The 17156-nt window shown below is 38.9% G+C and overlaps 1 protein-coding gene across 5 annotated transcripts in view; it reads right to left on the bottom strand.

Moving 5' to 3' along the window:
- The window catches only part of ROBO1 (roundabout guidance receptor 1), a 1177330-nt gene that overhangs the window by 16178 nt on the left and 1143996 nt on the right, over positions 1–17156 (bottom strand). For all 5 annotated transcript variants that reach the window (XM_059164441.1, XM_059164444.1, XM_059164442.1 and 2 more), the window contains 3 exons: positions 15652–15796; positions 12300–12548; positions 2713–3119 (listed from right to left, as the gene is read on the bottom strand). In XM_059164441.1, coding sequence (XP_059020424.1) covers positions 2713–3119; positions 12300–12548; positions 15652–15796 — 801 coding nt within the window. The remainder of the gene's footprint in view (positions 1–2712; positions 3120–12299; positions 12549–15651; positions 15797–17156) is intronic.

Here is a 17156-nt window from a genome sequence, read left to right as displayed (position 1 = left end):
TTTATTTTATTTATTTGACACAGAGAGAAAGAGAGCACAAGCAGGGGGAGCAGCAGGCAGAGGGAGAAGCAGGCTGCCGGATGAGCTAGGAGCCGCATGTGGAACTCGATCTCAGGACCTTGAGATCATGACTTGACCTGAAGGCAGATAAGCAACTGACTGAGCCACGGGGCACCCAAACATCCCAATTACTTTTGCAACTAACTTCACTAAAGTGTTATTAATAAACAAAAATATCAATTAGATTTTTGCACAGTATATTCAATGCACATTATTTTCTCAAGGGAATCACCAAAGTCCTTAAGAAATTCATGTTCTAAGAGTGAGCAGTACTAGACACATCCCTTTTGTTAATTAAATATATTTTTATGTGATTCTTTGAAGGCAGACACCTAATATCAACACATTCAGAGGTATATCCTCTTCTGGAGGCCTGAAATTAAGGCTAGCTCACATATTTAGAACTGTCCAAAGTTACTTAGATGCCTTTTCTTTCACTAGATGTTTACCTGCTGCTTCTGGATAAAGCGACCCCTCCAGAAACTTCTACATTTCTTGGTAGTAGCAGAGGCGGTTTTGGTTTTTTCATTTTGGAGGGACAATATTTGCAGGTACAAGTGATAACTGAATTAGACACAGTGCATCTCAGAGCCTCCCCCATTTTCTGTCTGTCTTACAGAGATGTGATTCCACGATGGCACAAAATATTTATTCCATCACAGCAAAGGAAATCTTGGCCCTACTTGACTTTCATTATTCTGCTTTTTAGAAATTCCAGACACACAGAGCTGGAACTTTTTGCTGTACTGTAAGAAACTTCAAATAGACCTACACAGCACATCTTTTGGCTAGACAGGAGAAGCCACATATAGTGGAATCAACATACGTAAAAATGTTAACTGACTCATATTAAACAATATTCATTAACGCGGCCAAGTGAGAAGCAATTTGATTGGATTATTCATTCATATTAACCTCAAGGCATATGATCAGCACACCCTTTCTTGAGAATAACATTTTAAGAGGCAGAGGCCAATGCATGTTTAGTTCATTATAATTATGAGCCCAACGAAAACCGGAAGTGCCACTAAATTACAATGCAGTAAAATATTAAACCAAACTCTCTTAGCTATGATGGAGACTGTTACAATTAAAGTTACATATCCATGAAAAGACAGGATTAGGCCTGAGACTGAGCACATTACTCATTCTATTGTGTTAAGCCATCTACTGTGCGGAGACCCTGAGGCATCCAGTCGTTTACAGATGAATTTTTAACATTATTTCTATGTTTTGTTGATTTAATGAACTGAAGCACACCTTTAATGTCATCTGAGGCAGTAGTTTGAAATGCTTAATTTCACTTTATTTTTTTTAAGATTAAAAAATAAGTAGAAATAAAAGCTATGTATGTACACAGTTACATGTTATTTATTGAGAAAGGTAGTTTTGGGTAGTTATTTTATTACATTCAGTAGGGACTGAGGGGAAAAAAGGAATTTGGTTGAATTTCATAAAATATTGGTGTGGCCGAAATAAATACATATTTTACAATAATAGATTGAGGAGTACTAAACTTCTTCTTTCCTATAACACGCTCTTGATAAAAAACACATAGAAACAGTCTTATTTTCTCAGAATACATTCTACAAATGATAAAAAATAATGACCAATCCAGTGCCTGAAAAGAATAGGGAAAATTACCAATGAGATAGTTCCTAAACTAAGAAAAATAAAACAACAAATTAAGATAGTAAATTATTGATGTGTTGTGATAGTCTTTTATTTCTCAGAAACCTATGCCTTGCTGGCCACAGTATTTTACTCTACCATTTGTATGTTTTTATATACACAATGTATATATGAATGTATACTATGTATATATTCCAGCCTACAGAAATAAATGTCATGTGATAAATCTTTGACTTTAATTTATTTCCTTTTTCATACTATTTATTCTCCAAACAAGGTTGGGAATAGGTAATCAATAAAAATGGGTTCAAACATAAGAACAGATAGATGATTATTATAAACAGGGTACTGGCAATGAAAACAGAAAATGGAAAAAATATATATATAAGCAGTTGGAATAACTGCTTTCCGAATTGCTAGATTAAAAATGTTTGCTTTAAATATGAAACATCTCTGCTTGAGAATGTATGCATATCACACACATCCTTTCATCTTACCGATTAAATTAATATTCTCATGGACAGAACATGAAGAGAATGGGGCTAAGGAGAAATAGCCCATTTTCCAATGGTTGAGTGCCCCCCTGATATTTATTTATTTCTCCTAGAGAATTTCTAATTAAATAGAAAGAGACTTACCACAATGAATTTTATTTTGGCCACTTTCTACACCTTAGAAAAACTGTAACACAAACCTCATCGGACTAGAGGCACACCTAAAGAAATTGTACACATATCCGCTATGACTTCCGTAAAAACAAGGACTTCCCAGGAAGCTTACCTCACATTATATAGGATTTATTAAATTAAAATAAGCTCAAAGATTTAAAAAGCCTTGTCCAGATAAACGGAATAACCAAGCTGTGTCATATGATTGGATCTTGGGTTTCCTCAGGCAGCAAATAAAAGACAGTAAGTATAGCTACATTTCACATTGGACACAGATCCTAGGCAATAATCATCAACTGACATGGACCCATCGAGTCTTCTTTTCCAGCTTGGTGACAAGCCCAGAACTTACCAGAAGCATCCTGCATTTGACGACGTGCCACTTTCAGACCAGCATACTCCGCGGCTGCTGCCACTGCCTGGGCAAAATCGGCATCGGTGAAGAAGGAGCCATCGGAAGAACTCACGCTGGAGCGTCCACTGGAAATGTTGTCCTCCTCTGAGGCTGAGCCCCAGCCATTGATCATGGACCCAGTGACAGAGCTCTCAAGGTCCCCCACACTGGAGGCAGGGGTCTGCTCAAGGCCACGTAACAAAAGCCGTCTGGTCTGCATCTTGGCGACTTCCATGTCTGCTTCATCTTCTTCCTCTTCTGGCGCATCCGTATCCATATCTGAGACAAGAGGTCCTGAAATGTAGCCGTAGGTATGTGGTGGGGAAATCGGTCGTGGTGGTGGAGGGGGGCTCACCGGCTGCCGTCTGCAGGAAGATGGAAAACACAGGTTTGGCTCGGCTCATTTTTGGGACATACACAAAATACATTAACCAAGAGATTCACAAATACACTGATTTGACCGTTGCTTCTGTGGAGCTCATTTAACCAAGCTGGGCTTCCTCTCAATTCAAGTTTAACAGAAATATCTTCAGCTACTTATAAGTCTTCTTAATGTTTCATGATTTGGATTATATTCAATTAAAAAAGGAAAAGTAATGCATACCTTGGAAACATATGCTTATGCATTTGTCTTAAAGTTTATTGAATAATAATCACAGATTATTATTACCAAAGACAACAGACATCAGTTCTGGAACAGATACTCCATAAGCATGTTTCTTCCCCTGTATTTCATTTCCACCTTTACCATTCCAAGCAAATGGACTCATTCATAGTGACTTTAGAGAGTAGAATTCCATAGGATGAAACAATTATATATTCAGCATATGACACAGATTCCTGTAGATTTTATTCCATTAAAATAAAAGTCTATGGAAGCCAGGAGAATTGTTTTTCTCTGACTTAGTCACCAAATGTAATAAGGTACTTTTACACCTATCATTTTTATCATTATTCCACCTATCTGTTAAATAAAATGCTCAAAGGTATTTTTCCTGATACCTTGAAATTAATTAAGGTCCAAGGCTGAGGACAATGTGAACAGTATTCTACAAGGTAAGCTCACAGTTACCACTAACTACTTTCAGTCATCTCTTCAGAGATCCAGAGAATGATACTGGCTAACAGCCGTCCTTCTACTACCAACCAACACTGTCACCCACGGTGAGGGTAAGATGACTGAGAAGATAGTGTTTTGACCTCAGTGTAAAGAATGGATGGTGGAAAGAAGTTATTCCCAAGGGGGTGGAATGCCATGAGATTAACTCCTAATTTAGGAAAGTGCCTGACCGAAAGGACGCTATACAGTGATTTCCAGTTAAGGGACTGCTTAGTCAGTGACCTGCTCAACAGTCTCCGTGTTCTCTAAGCAAGATTAAAGAGATGATACAAGGGGGATTGCCATTTGGAAGAGTCATAACAACACCTCTTCAAATTCTGTGCCTTCAAGAGGGAAGGAGGGTAGATTCCACCCGACTGTGCCAAGCTGAGCATGAGACTAGCTGGTAGTTAGATCAGGTTCTAGCATCATCTGGCCACCTCCATGGTTTAGGAAGCTAGGAAAGATGCCACAGACTTGTAATCCACCTGGGAATGTGGCTAAATTTTTCAAAGACTACAAATGCCTAGAGACGCCACTCAAAATAGAGTCCTTCATCAGTGAGTAACTTGGTTCCAGCCCATCTCTCTCACCAACCTTATCATACTCAGAGAGTGCGACAAGACAGAATAGTCAGTCACTGGGGCTGGCCAAGGAGAAGACTGGTTCCTCATCTAGGCTGCCATGCCCTCACACTGAGGTTAAAAGCAGAGACTACCATCTTCCTCCATGCTGCCATAGCCACAGACAGGGACAGCCTGCAAAGGACATCCGCAAGTGCATGATTATGGTTTTACAATAAACAGAACTGGAATTCAAGAGACAATTAAAAGGAAAAAAAAAAAGATTCAAACCAAAAAACAGACTCTTAACTATAGAGAACAAATGGAATCAGCGGGGAGTTCGGGGAGGATAGATGATGGGGGAAAAAAAAAGGCCACTTGCTGTGATGAGCACCAGGTGACGTATGGAAGTGTTGAGTCACTATACTGAACACCTGAAACTAATATAACACAGTATGTTAACTACATTGGAATTAAAATTAAAAAAAAAATTAATAAGATTGAGCCTCAAGTTAAAAGAAAGCCTCCAAACCGAGCCATGGAGGATCTGGTCAAAATCTAACAAAGGGACCTACTATGGAGAAGAATAGGGAAGTTCAATATAGCAATATGGCTTTGAGGGTGAGATGCCAGTGGCTCAAAGAAAAGGTTTGTGCTTTTTAATTCAATGAATTGAGACACATCAATAAGTACATTTTGTTACCACAAATGGGAAGCATTAAAAATACATTATTATTAAGAATACTACAATTAACTAATTTATTGAGCATCTACTTTGTGACTAAGTATATTTTACAATGTGAATTCATTTGATTCTTGCAACAGCTTTCCAAGGTACTGCTTTTATTATCATTCTACAGATGAAGACATTGAAATTCAGAGATATTAAGGACCTTGCCAAAGTTCCCACAGCGAGTAGGTATTAAATGTAGTCTTTCATCTCCCAGGTCATTTCCCAGGTCATGACCTTTCTTCTAGGAATGGTGTTATTACACACACACACACACACACACGTATAATACGTACTATAATAATTTATAAATAAATACGTACATATACACACAGATAGTTCTTTAACATAATGTACTATTTTTTTATTTCTGGGTGTTTTCTAATACATCTGTGTGTGGCAATAGAAGAAATATGAAGAATATCCCAAAGCTGAAGTTATTTAAGATGGGTAATTGTTATTTAAAATGGGTAATTGTTTCAATATGGAGTGTGTTATACACATAGGAGGAAAACCTTTGTTTAATTTGAGTTGCAATAAAATACCATATTTAAAAGTCAATTTACGATCTTTGTCAGCATGCCCATCCAAAATACCACAAGAAACTTATTTTTTTAAAGACATGTAAGACTTTCTAGCATAAAGGGGACTATTCTGACCATCAATACAGGGATGTAGAACAGCCAACTTGACTATGAAAGGAAGCCAGCATTGTTGTATTTGGATACTTCACATTCTGTAAAGCAAAAACATCTTCATGTTCAAAAAGGGCTGGCTTTTAACTACTATCACCCTGTGCAAATGCTGGGGAAAGAAAGAAAAATTTATTCAAACCATCTGTAAATAAGGCAAGCCCAGGGAATGTGTGATAAACATGTACAGTTTGAAATATGTAATATATTCTATTTGAAAACAAAAAGCTATTTCAAGATGCTGCACTCAAGTGGGACTTGCCACAAATGAACCTCAACCCTCTAGATTTTTCTCCCTGAGGGGTTCCAACATCTTCTGAAATAATGTACAAGTATATGACTGCAAATCACAACACTCTAGGCTCCTGCAAAAATGATGTCTTCATAAACATGTTTGAGAGAAGGCAGGAACAATGCCATTAATTTATGAAAGCAGATATTTATATAGTTCACCACATACCATTTACCAGACAAAAGACAAAGGGGGAAAAATGTGTACCTTGGAGATTTTTTCTGAAACTGGCATAGATTCGATACTTTATATGGTTAACCCTTACCTGGTTTGTAAATAGACAAGATACTTAGTTTTCCCTTGCCTTTTTACGGTCTTTTCTTTCTAAATGTACCATATTCACTTTGTCTATATTAATAAAACATAAGTTAATTTCCTGTCCCATACATGAAAACTACTTTTACTTTTCAAAAAGTTTTTGCTAAATATCAACTACAGGAAGCTCCGTAGTATCAGACCCTTTTTGAAACAATATATGCAAATAAGTTTAATTATATCATTTTCGTAGTTATTGTTTGAAAAGAGACAAGACAGATTCCTATTATGCTGGTCACCTAGTTTACCCAGTTTTAGACAAAGAGAGAATATCTAGAAGCTCATTAGAATGCCAAAATTGCAATATCCATATTAAAGCAGTCTAAAATGTTTAATTAAATATTGTAGATATATAATGGTTTTAGTTCAGTAATTTCTTATTAATTTAGACCACACTGTTTGTTTATGCCTCTAATCAATAAACATAACAGTAAAAAATGTATTCAATTAAAAAAAAATGTATTCATTCTTTAAGCATTTACTCTGTCTCTATTACCATGAGACTGCTAGTTTCCAAGAACAAAAGAATCACAAGAGCTTGGGGAATGCTTTATACTCTAAGTGATAAAAGGATTTGACTTTAAGGCACACATACTCAATAAAGCTGACTATATATCAGAACACAGCAGAGTATACTTTGCAAAAAGGTCCAGGACAGTATCTTCCTTTCCAACACTCTTCTGGGATGAGAACTTGCCACTCCTCCATCAAGCGAGGGAATTTAGTTCTACACTCAGGAATCTCAGTGGACCCAGTGACAGAATCCGGCAAAAGGGCGACTGTGTCAGTCCTGAGTAGAGCTCTTATCTAGCCCAGAAACTTCCTCTTCCTGCCTTCTTGGAAGCCTATCTCCATGTAAGAGGCGCCGGTACCCTGAGATCCCCAAGTTATGAGAAGCTTCGGCTAGTGAAGACACCCCAGAGGATGAGACCCAACGTGGAGACAGAGAGAAGCTATGGAGTGTGGAGACATCAGAAACGTGAGTAAAGAAACTAACCTGAGAGTAAATCTTCCAGCCCCAACAGACCACATGAATCCACGTGGATTAGAGATGAGGTGCCCAGGTGAATCCTTTCTGAATTCCCAATTTGTGGAATTGTGAGTAAAAAAAATGGTTGTTTTAGGTAACTAACTTTTAAAGGAGTTTGCTAGGCAGCAATAGAAAGAGGAACTTGAGCACCACGTTAGAAATTCAGCTAAATAAAATAGATTTGCTCCTTCCCTAAGGGGATTCCTAATTTAGTAAAGGAGACATACGGTGAATCAGGTGTGCAATGATAATGCGGTATCCACAAGGAGAGGAGGTCGAAGGTGTTATGGGAACACATAGAAATGACTCCTTTCTCAGAACTGGGACATCAGAAAAAGATCTTATGGACAGTATCTGCCTTTTTACCTTGGTTCTCAAAGACACATAGGCGTTAGTTTCAAAAAAAGAGAGGGGATAATGGTGTTCCAGGAAAACGGGATGGCACAGGGGAAAGACCTCAAGGTGGGTGACCAAGTATTCATTCCTGGAACTGGAAGAAATGTAGAGTGAAAGCACCATGAACGGAGAAGAGGTGTGTGGTGATGAATTAGGATAGGAAGGCGTGCAGGGGTCAGATCACAAAGGGCCTTGATTGCTACATTAGGGAATCTTGCCTTCATTCTAAGGGAAATGGGAAGCCATTGAGAGATTTTAAGCAACGGAGAGGCTTGATCAGTGTTGCATTTCAGGAAAATGCCTTTGCACAGGCTGCAGTTGGAAAATGAGATTGAAGAAGGGGCAAGGCTAAAGGCGACCAGACCACTTACGGACCATTACAGTAATACGGGCAAGAGAAAATGGCTGTCGGAAGTAGGAAAGTGCCTTTCTGGCTGAAGATATGTGTATTGTTCTGAGTGATATTTAAGCAGCTGAAATCTACAGAGATGAGTAGTTGGATAGAAGGGTCTGATGCTCAGAATGAAATCTGCAGAGAAACAGCCATCTATCTTTAATGAGTACGTCATTAGGGGCATGGCGGGATGATGAGAATCAGAAGCCATCTGCTGATGGGCCAGGCATCCAAATAGGTCAAGGGTTTGAGAAGAAGCTTCACTCAAAGACTTAACTAGAGACGAGAATTACAGCATTGTATATAGTATCAAAAACGTAGACTTAACGTAGATGTCCAACCTTAAGGAATTATTTAAGTAAATCACAGTATACTTCTGTTTAACATGAATATCTAAATAAAAAGTTACTGACATGGAAAAATACACCATTCAGTGAAAAGATTATTATCACATATCGGCATATCACAAGTTCAAAGCGACGTGAGCACGTGCAGAGATGAAAGACTGAGAAGATCTGTACTGAGGTCTCAACAGTGACTATCTCTGACCACATGGATCGTTGGGACTTTTTGTCTTTTTATTTATTTTATCCGTATTTTCAAATATTTCTACAGTGAACATGTAGAGTATACCTTCATCTTAAAAGAACAATAATTGTTGTTGTTCAGTGGACTTCATTTACGTATTAGCACCCGGTGTTATTTCCAGCAACACTCCTGGAAATAAAAGTCTTAATACCTACATGGACCGAACATCATTATTTCAAAAAGGCTGTATATAACTCAACAGGATTTTAAGTGCAGATAACCAAAGCATTTGTGTTCATTTTCATTTTGAGTTCATAGAAGTATCCATCCCCCCCTAAAACAGCAAGGGTGTTTTGATTCTGTGGCATCCAATTCCTCTCATCAAATACTTACGGATGTAAGCTTTGCGTCCCCTCAATGACATGAGTAAGACGTGAGTTCTGCCCTCAAAGGGCTTTTACTTTAAAGAAGGAAACAGGCATACGAAGAGCAAACACAAATGTACCATGAAAACTGATTAACGGGGTTGCAGGGCTGTGTACGGACTGTTGTGAAGAGAAAAGAAAAGCATTGGGTGAAATTTGCGAGGCAGTGGAATGGAAGTTTCACAGAGGGGATGAGTTTAACAGGGCCTGGAAGGATGAGAAGCCCTTGGCCCTGCAATGGAAGCAGCAGCATGTGCTAACACATGGGGGCCCAGCGACGGCACTAGACATGTGCGGCAAGGCCGTGAGGGGCAAGAGCGCCCGCCATTCCTGCCACCTCCAGATGGCCCTCCTGGGTCAGGAAGTGGCAGTGCTGACCAGCTGTTGCTGAATTTAAGGCAAAGTCACGGAATTTCAAACCAAGTCGTTAGAAAGAAGGTGTGTGGAGAGACTGGGAGGGAAGAGGGAAGTAAAGCGGGAAGGACTGTGAAAGGCTTTGACATGGGGCTGAAGAGCAGGACCTGACTCTGCATGAGGGGACACGTTCCCAGGCTTGTTGTGTGTCCAGAAAGATAACATGGAGGGCGGCCAGGAAAGGGGAACTAAGAGGAATGGAGACCAGTTCAAGGATATGGCAGCATTTCCGGGGCTAGGGATGGAGGGTCTGCCGTAGCAGCTATAGGAATGGAAACAGGAACACAAAAAAAGATATTTTGAAGTCAGAAATGAAGGGTTTATGAAAAACTTAATTTGGGGAATGGTAGGAAGATAGCAGAAGAAATGAAGCAATAGGATAATTAAGCTGATTGCAAAAGGACAACTAGTTTTTTATGACTTTTGGCTATTTTTATTTTATTACATTATATTTTTAAGATTTTATTACATATATATTTTTAAGATTTTATTTATTCATTTGAGAGTAGGGGGCACGGAGAGTGAGCACGAACATGGAGAGAGGCTGAGGGAGAGGGAGAAGCAGGGTCCCTGCTGAGTGGGGAGCCTGACTCGGGGCTCGATCCTAGGACCCTGAGATCATGGTCTGAGTTGAAGTCAGATGCTTAACCCACTGAGCCACTCAGGCACCTGGGCTATTTTATTTTTAATATTGTTGTTCAAATAAATAAGGATTAATGCTTTTAAACATAGTAGCCAACAAAGGGGGAGATTAAACAAGTTTGAAAGGTCAAGTGCAAAGACAAAGAAGGCTTTGGACAAGTGGAGTGTGAGATGGCCAAGGGCAAATATCACTGTGGTGCTCAGGAAAAAGGGTGGCCTGCTTAAATAAATTGGAAAGCCATCCGAATGTAAGTAATTGTCAAACCAAGCAAGGGAGTGATGGCATAAAGGTAAGGACAGCAGGAAACTCATGTTTGTTGACTATTTACCTAACTTCAGATACTTCCCATACATTATCTCATTTGATTCCCATAACAACGTATAACATCGCCAACACTACAGAAAGCGCACGTATGCTAAAGACGGAAAAGTCTTTCGATTGACCATTAGGAGGTTCTTTTCAGTGGATCAATGGAAACAAAATGGTGGGTCAGAGTGCCGTGGGCTGAGGCATGACTGGGAATGAGTACGGCAGCGTTGATGAAACAGCCCTAAGGAGCAGGGGAGAAGGAGAGCACAATACCTAGAATGGGAGGCTAAGAAAGGGGAACATTTAACAGCAGGAGACTTAATGGAGAAGAGAAAGAACAGCGGGAGGAAGAGGCCGAGACGTCAGGATAGAGAAGGGTGAACTGATTTTGATGATTTAAGGACGGGAGAAAGGATGACACGAGGAACACAGAACGAGGGGGTTGCCAGGAGGATACTGCCTGCCCCTTACAACACAGCAGGGAATGGTGGGGACATAGGTAATGGGAAAGAATGAAAGGAAAACGATGAGGTATTTCAGAAGTAAGAGCTTCTAATACCCCTTATTTGCCTCAGATAAGAGGGAAGGAGATGGTCTGCGACCTTGATAGGGAAGAGAGATAGATGCCTTATTCTCAGTCTCCAGGAAGTTTCACGGGTTAACACTATTAAAGATAAATGCATGGCAGTCCAAAATCCCCCCTGTCCCACAGAGGAAGGCTTAACTACCTCCTTCATTTCAGAGAGTATGTGATTTGAATTTGGTAAGAATGTTTTACTGATAGAATAATTAATATGCATGGCAAGTTCTATTTTTAATCCATAGAACTCAAGCAGAATACATGAGAATATGTTATTCATTCAAGAAAAACTGAAGGACGATCTTCCAAGGCAAGTAATACACTCAGTTTCAAATGATATTAGGAACACAGAAAGTTTTGTATATATATAAATTTATATGTATGAAATATAATGTGTCATGGGTAATGAAATAGTACAAACAAAATCATCAACAAAGAGAGATGAGCTAACATGATGCAGTAATAGCTTTTATATGGTAGAAATGACAAGTGAAGTATTTATTTGTGTCTAATAAAAACGTATTGGTCAGCAATGCTGAATTTTTGGTTACACGCATGCACACACACACACACACACACACTCACACATTATTTAGGAAACTGGACAAAAGGGTCTCCGACCTAATATCCCAACCAAAATAAAGGTACGTGTGGTCAAAGTGAAATAAATACACCAAGCTCATTCTTTTGCAACTGTAGAACTATGAGGCAAGAAATCGTTCTGCAGACGTCATTTCAAAAGACAGGAGAAAATCTATTCTCCACAGCCCAAAGCACTGACTCACCCACGCATAAGGAAAACCAAGACGCCAAAAAAGGCATCATCAAAAAAATGCTATACGAATAGCAGCCCATATATCTACTACATGATCTCCATGTGTTTACGAATGCAATTATCATAAGTGGGTTAGTATTAAAGCACATTATTTTATGGTTGCAAGTTCACTGGGATCAATTAATCTCAGGTGCTGGTCAACAATATTCCTTGATATGTTAATTACTGAGGCTTACTGCACGATGGTCCTGGAAGAAAGGCTATGTGACATGAAAATTACCTCATATAATAGCATTCTACAAATGCCACTGAAGAAGGGAAATTATCTGATTTGTCAGCAAGAGGCTAGGGATGGCGTACCTCCTGTCGGGCTGGTGCTGCATGTGGCCCATCTCCTCTGGGCAGTCCTGTAACATGGGCTGGAGCTCTTCTTGCGGGGAGGGGGTTAGAGTGGCAGTGGACTGATGGCTGTAAGACACGGCAGCTGGAGAAGAAGCCGCTCCCCGCACAGGGGGAGTGGGGCCTCGTTCATCTTCTTCCTCTTCTAGCTCATCCTGTTGCAAATACATCCTTGCTGGTGGGACCGGACATGGCATTTCCTGGTCATAGCTAAAACAAATGATAAGCCCACTTAGATTTACTTCAGGTTATGCAAAGAAACTATTTGTATTGTTAGTGGAATATCAGCTTTGAATTGCTTCTTTAACCGGAATGTTCTGAGCCACGCTGAGGGAGTACTGCTAAAAAGAAAACAAAAAAAACAAAAACAAACAAGAAAACACTCCACTTGGCGCCTGGGTGGCTCAGTCGGTTAAGTGTCTGCCTTCGGCTCAGGTCATGATCTCTGGGTCCTGGGATCCAGCCCCGAGTCAGGCTGCCTGCTCAGGGGGTAGTGTGCTTCTCCCTCTGACCCTGTCCCCTGCTTGTGTTCTCTCTCTCTCTCAATTAAATAATCTTCAAAAGAAATAGTTCACTATCACCAAGGTTGGTGAGTGGTACATATAATATTTTTTTCTCTGAGTGATTACAATTTACATTAGCATATTACAGGCTCTGAGAAGTCACGCAATAAAGTCATCTGTTTAATGCATTTTAACTTTGTACTTCCAAAATGTGTAGCATAGTCTAGTCCTCTGCTTCAACATGGTATCGTAAAAGACGATTCAGGGATGGTCCTACAGATGACCCAGAGATTATATGTTAACCTCTGAGAAAAATTATTCTTAAAAATCATTTCTTGAAAATCCACCTTTTCTCTGAAATTATAATAGATTTGTTATTTTTTTCAGTTGAGCACGCAATCAAGGAGTTGGCTTGCGTTTAGGATGTTGAATAAAAAACACCATAAATAAAAGAGTCAATAAACAATAAAATGCCCTACTATTCCTCTGCTAGAGCTGTGTGGAAACTCTAGATGGGGCTGGGAAACATTCCTGCCTTTCTCTTTTCTCTCACCCCGGGGCAGATGGTTATTGATTCAAATGGCAGTAATTTACTGCATTATATAAATTGTGTTCATGTTACCCCTCTCTCTCATTCACTCTCCACCACCCGCCTTGTTCACCTGAACTCAGGAAACTCGATGCTCTTATAACATGATTTCTTTGTGTCTTCCTTCACTTTATCCATTCCACTACTTTCCTTGGCCACTTTTTCTATGTCTCCTGTTTCAACAAAATAACAGCAATTTGTGCACTCTTCAAAACTAGAAATCTTGTGTCTTCTTGCCTTATTCTTCTCTCTTCTACCTTGAACTGTTCCCTGGTTCACCTCTGTTTCCTTTCTAAAAATCTCCAAAATCTATTACCTTTCTGAAATCTGTTGCATGGGCTTTTGCAATAACCTTTTAACTGATCTCTGTGTCTCCAGTCACTCTACCCTTCTGAATCCTCACAGTGCTTCCAAAATTATTTTATTATAATAACACATCACTCTCTGATCATTCATTTGCTGCACCGTAGTACAGGGCCCCGTCACTGATTAGAGGGAAATATACAAATACCTAAAATAAGACATTCAAGTACCTGTATAACCTGGCTTTCACCCACCTTCCCAACTTCCTCTCCTTCCCTCCCACTGGTGCATCTTACTCCTCCAGGAGGGCACATCTCTCTGTGGTCACAACAGCCATAAAAATCCTCCTCCTCTTGATTGAGAACCATATCATTTGTCAAAGTCAAGCACAAAAGCCAACAGATCAGGAAACCTTTATTCTTCCCCCTTAGAATCAGTCTCTCCCTTCAGGGCACAGTTGCATCTCCTGTAAGGTTTTAAAAAAACTATATCCACTTCTTTCATTTTAGTCCCTTTTCTGGTAGACTAAAATAGCAATAAATGTTAATAGAGCCTAGAAAATGACTTTTCTAAAAATATAGTCATTTCTCCATTTTTGTAGATTCTATACTTACAAAGTCACCTACTTGCTAAAATTTATTTGTACCCAAAGTCAATACTCACAGTGAAGCATCTGAGTCACCCATCTTCTTGTATCAGCTTTCACACAAGTGTCCTTCTCTCAATCTACTGACACATTGTTCTCAGATTGTTTTCTTTATATTGATAACTTCCCTGTTTAAGGAGCCCCCCAAGGATAGAGCTTTAGGGTGATCTAGTGTTTCTAAGTGCAAAAAGGCTATGACTTGCCCTAGTAGAGAAAATATGTGCCTTAGAGAAGCTTTGCTCAGGAATGACCTGACCTGGCACTGCTGGCTGTGAGTTCAATGTAAATGAACCAACAATACATATTGCATAAGGTGTCTTTGAACAAAAACACACATAAAACAAGATTATGCATGGATCAGGTGACAAAAATGTGTGGCCAGAGACTTGCAGGAACCTATCCCTGTATTTTCCCTCAGAGTAATGGCTCAGTATTCGCTAATTAAATGAGTGGAAAAACAAAGGTACAGAGCTTTGTTTCCCAACATACTTTGTGTGTAGAGAATGAAAGAACATTGTCTTTATTTCTACAACAGTCACTAAAAAGACCGTATTTTCAGGTAGATTTTATTTATTTTTTATTAATTCTCTATGTCAAGTGAGTTCTCTTCCATTGATCATACCGGTGAAACATCTGTTTTGTTTTATTGGTTCGGTTTTATAGAACCTGGCGTGAGAGCGAAACACACGTTCTTATTGCTCTCACATGATATGATTATCTGCACTAGTTGAATCCTTGTGAGAAACAATTCAGTGAGTTTGAAGTCCCACAGTTTTCAGCATAATGTAGTAATATCTAAGAACAAACAAAAGTTTTCAGGACACCTTAGCTGTGGTATACATTTACACATTTATTTTATGAAAATTCAAGAATGTGCAATAGAAATTTTGATATCTGAAAATCATAAAGTCACATAGATATATGATTATATATATCACGATACATGTGATCTTGTATATATTTATACATATGATGGCACATGCAAATTACACATATATAAGATAAACATATATGTAAATTGTGTGTATGCTCCAATTCATAATTCTTTGTTCCAAAAGAAGCTTCTGAGGCATGAATTCCTTTTTTTTTTTTTTCTGGCAGCACGGAGGACGATTTTCAAATCCTCCTATCATAGCGATATTGTTTTCTTCAGAGACAAATGTTTGCAGACGTTGGGAATGTTTCCCCTTGGAGATCTAGTTTAATAACTCCTTCATATTGGTTTAAAGAATCAGACGATTCCACTTACATCTGTTCTGAAATTCTTCTTACCTTTCATCTACGGAAACGCTGTACTCTTCACTGTTGCTGGGAGGCGGGGGGTGAGCCGGAGGCGGGGGAAGCAGGTCTGCCCAGTTCATGCCGCCCTGTTTCGGTACTTTCGGTGTCCGTGCCCCTTTCTTGTGCCCTTGACTCCCTTGAAAAGAAAGAAAGCCCGAGTCTTTTATTTCTGGCCTTTCAGGTTTTTCTATTATCCACAGGTGAATTACTTCCTGTAAATAGGATCGTATAATTCATATATGCAGAAGCAGATAAATACCCTTTCCTTCATTAATCTTAACAGAACTTCGTACAATAGAAGGTGCAACGTATTGCCGAGTTTAACTGCCAAATAAATAGCAAAAAAAAGCAATAAAACCGCAAATGAATTTTACAAGTCATATCATTAATAGTGATCTTCTTACACCAATTAATTGCATTATGGATTATCACCTAAAACAAATGAGCTGTAGACATATTTTCTGAAGTGCCATTCTATTATTTAATTGCTGGAACCTAAAATACAATGTGATACAGATACGATCTATTAGAGTTCCACTGTTGCATTAAATCACTGAATATATATAATTTGTACTTGTCCATTGAAATGTTTTAGGCGCAATGAAATTACTAGTTTTTGTCAGAAAAGCAGGTGCAGATGAAAATTATTGCTGGAAGAACTAATATAAGTAACAACAAAAGAAGCAGAGAAATGATTTTTAAAAAGGGATAGAAGTGCTTCTCGTCCCAGTTTCTACAAAATTACGGCTTAGAGTAAAATGATGTTGCTTGAACATTTATAGTAGTTTTAAATAACCCAATTACGCAAGTGCCCCTGTGTTCTGATTTTAGAGTTGGCATATTCTTTAAACGCAGGTAAGTGCACATTTTAGAGTACCATTTAAAAGTAAATTGGGGTCAAAATATATTTGGGGATAAAATCATCTTTATCTTCCTCCTCCAATACGATACATTTTAGATTCTTATGGAAATTATGGATCACGATGAGCCTGTAATTATTTTTCTCATATGATCCCTTAAAATTAGTGGATTTTCTTGGTCTTTTTATTTTTAACCTCTCTGGAACAGTTACAAGTTACATGGTACATGAAACAGGTCTTGGTATATTCAATGACCCTTATTTATTTATTTATTTTTAAGTCACTTGGGACTTTTTGGCCCAGTCACTGTGTGTTAAGCCAGATGTTCTTGAACTGGTATGTTACTGCACCAAGTATGGGTCAAGGGAATAGCTGTTAGTAATAAATTATGATTCTCAGGCCTCTCCCTGGATGTCTCCATTCTCTCTTCCTTTACTCAGTTGTCACGTATTGCAAAGACTAGGCAAGAATCATGGACTTAACCCTACCCAGTGCCTTCCTCTTGATTTCTTGGTATGTATCTATTCTAATAACTCCCCATCTGTCCTAAGAGCCCTAACATTACAAATCTCTCCCACTTATCACTTTCTTGCTTCCTTCTTTCCCCTAATTAACACCAGACTATACATTTTTTAA

Source organism: Mustela lutreola, chromosome 2 (assembly GCF_030435805.1).
Source record: "Mustela lutreola isolate mMusLut2 chromosome 2, mMusLut2.pri, whole genome shotgun sequence".
Taxonomy (NCBI): domain Eukaryota; kingdom Metazoa; phylum Chordata; class Mammalia; order Carnivora; family Mustelidae; genus Mustela; species Mustela lutreola.
This window is presented reverse-complemented; position numbering and strand designations above follow the sequence as displayed.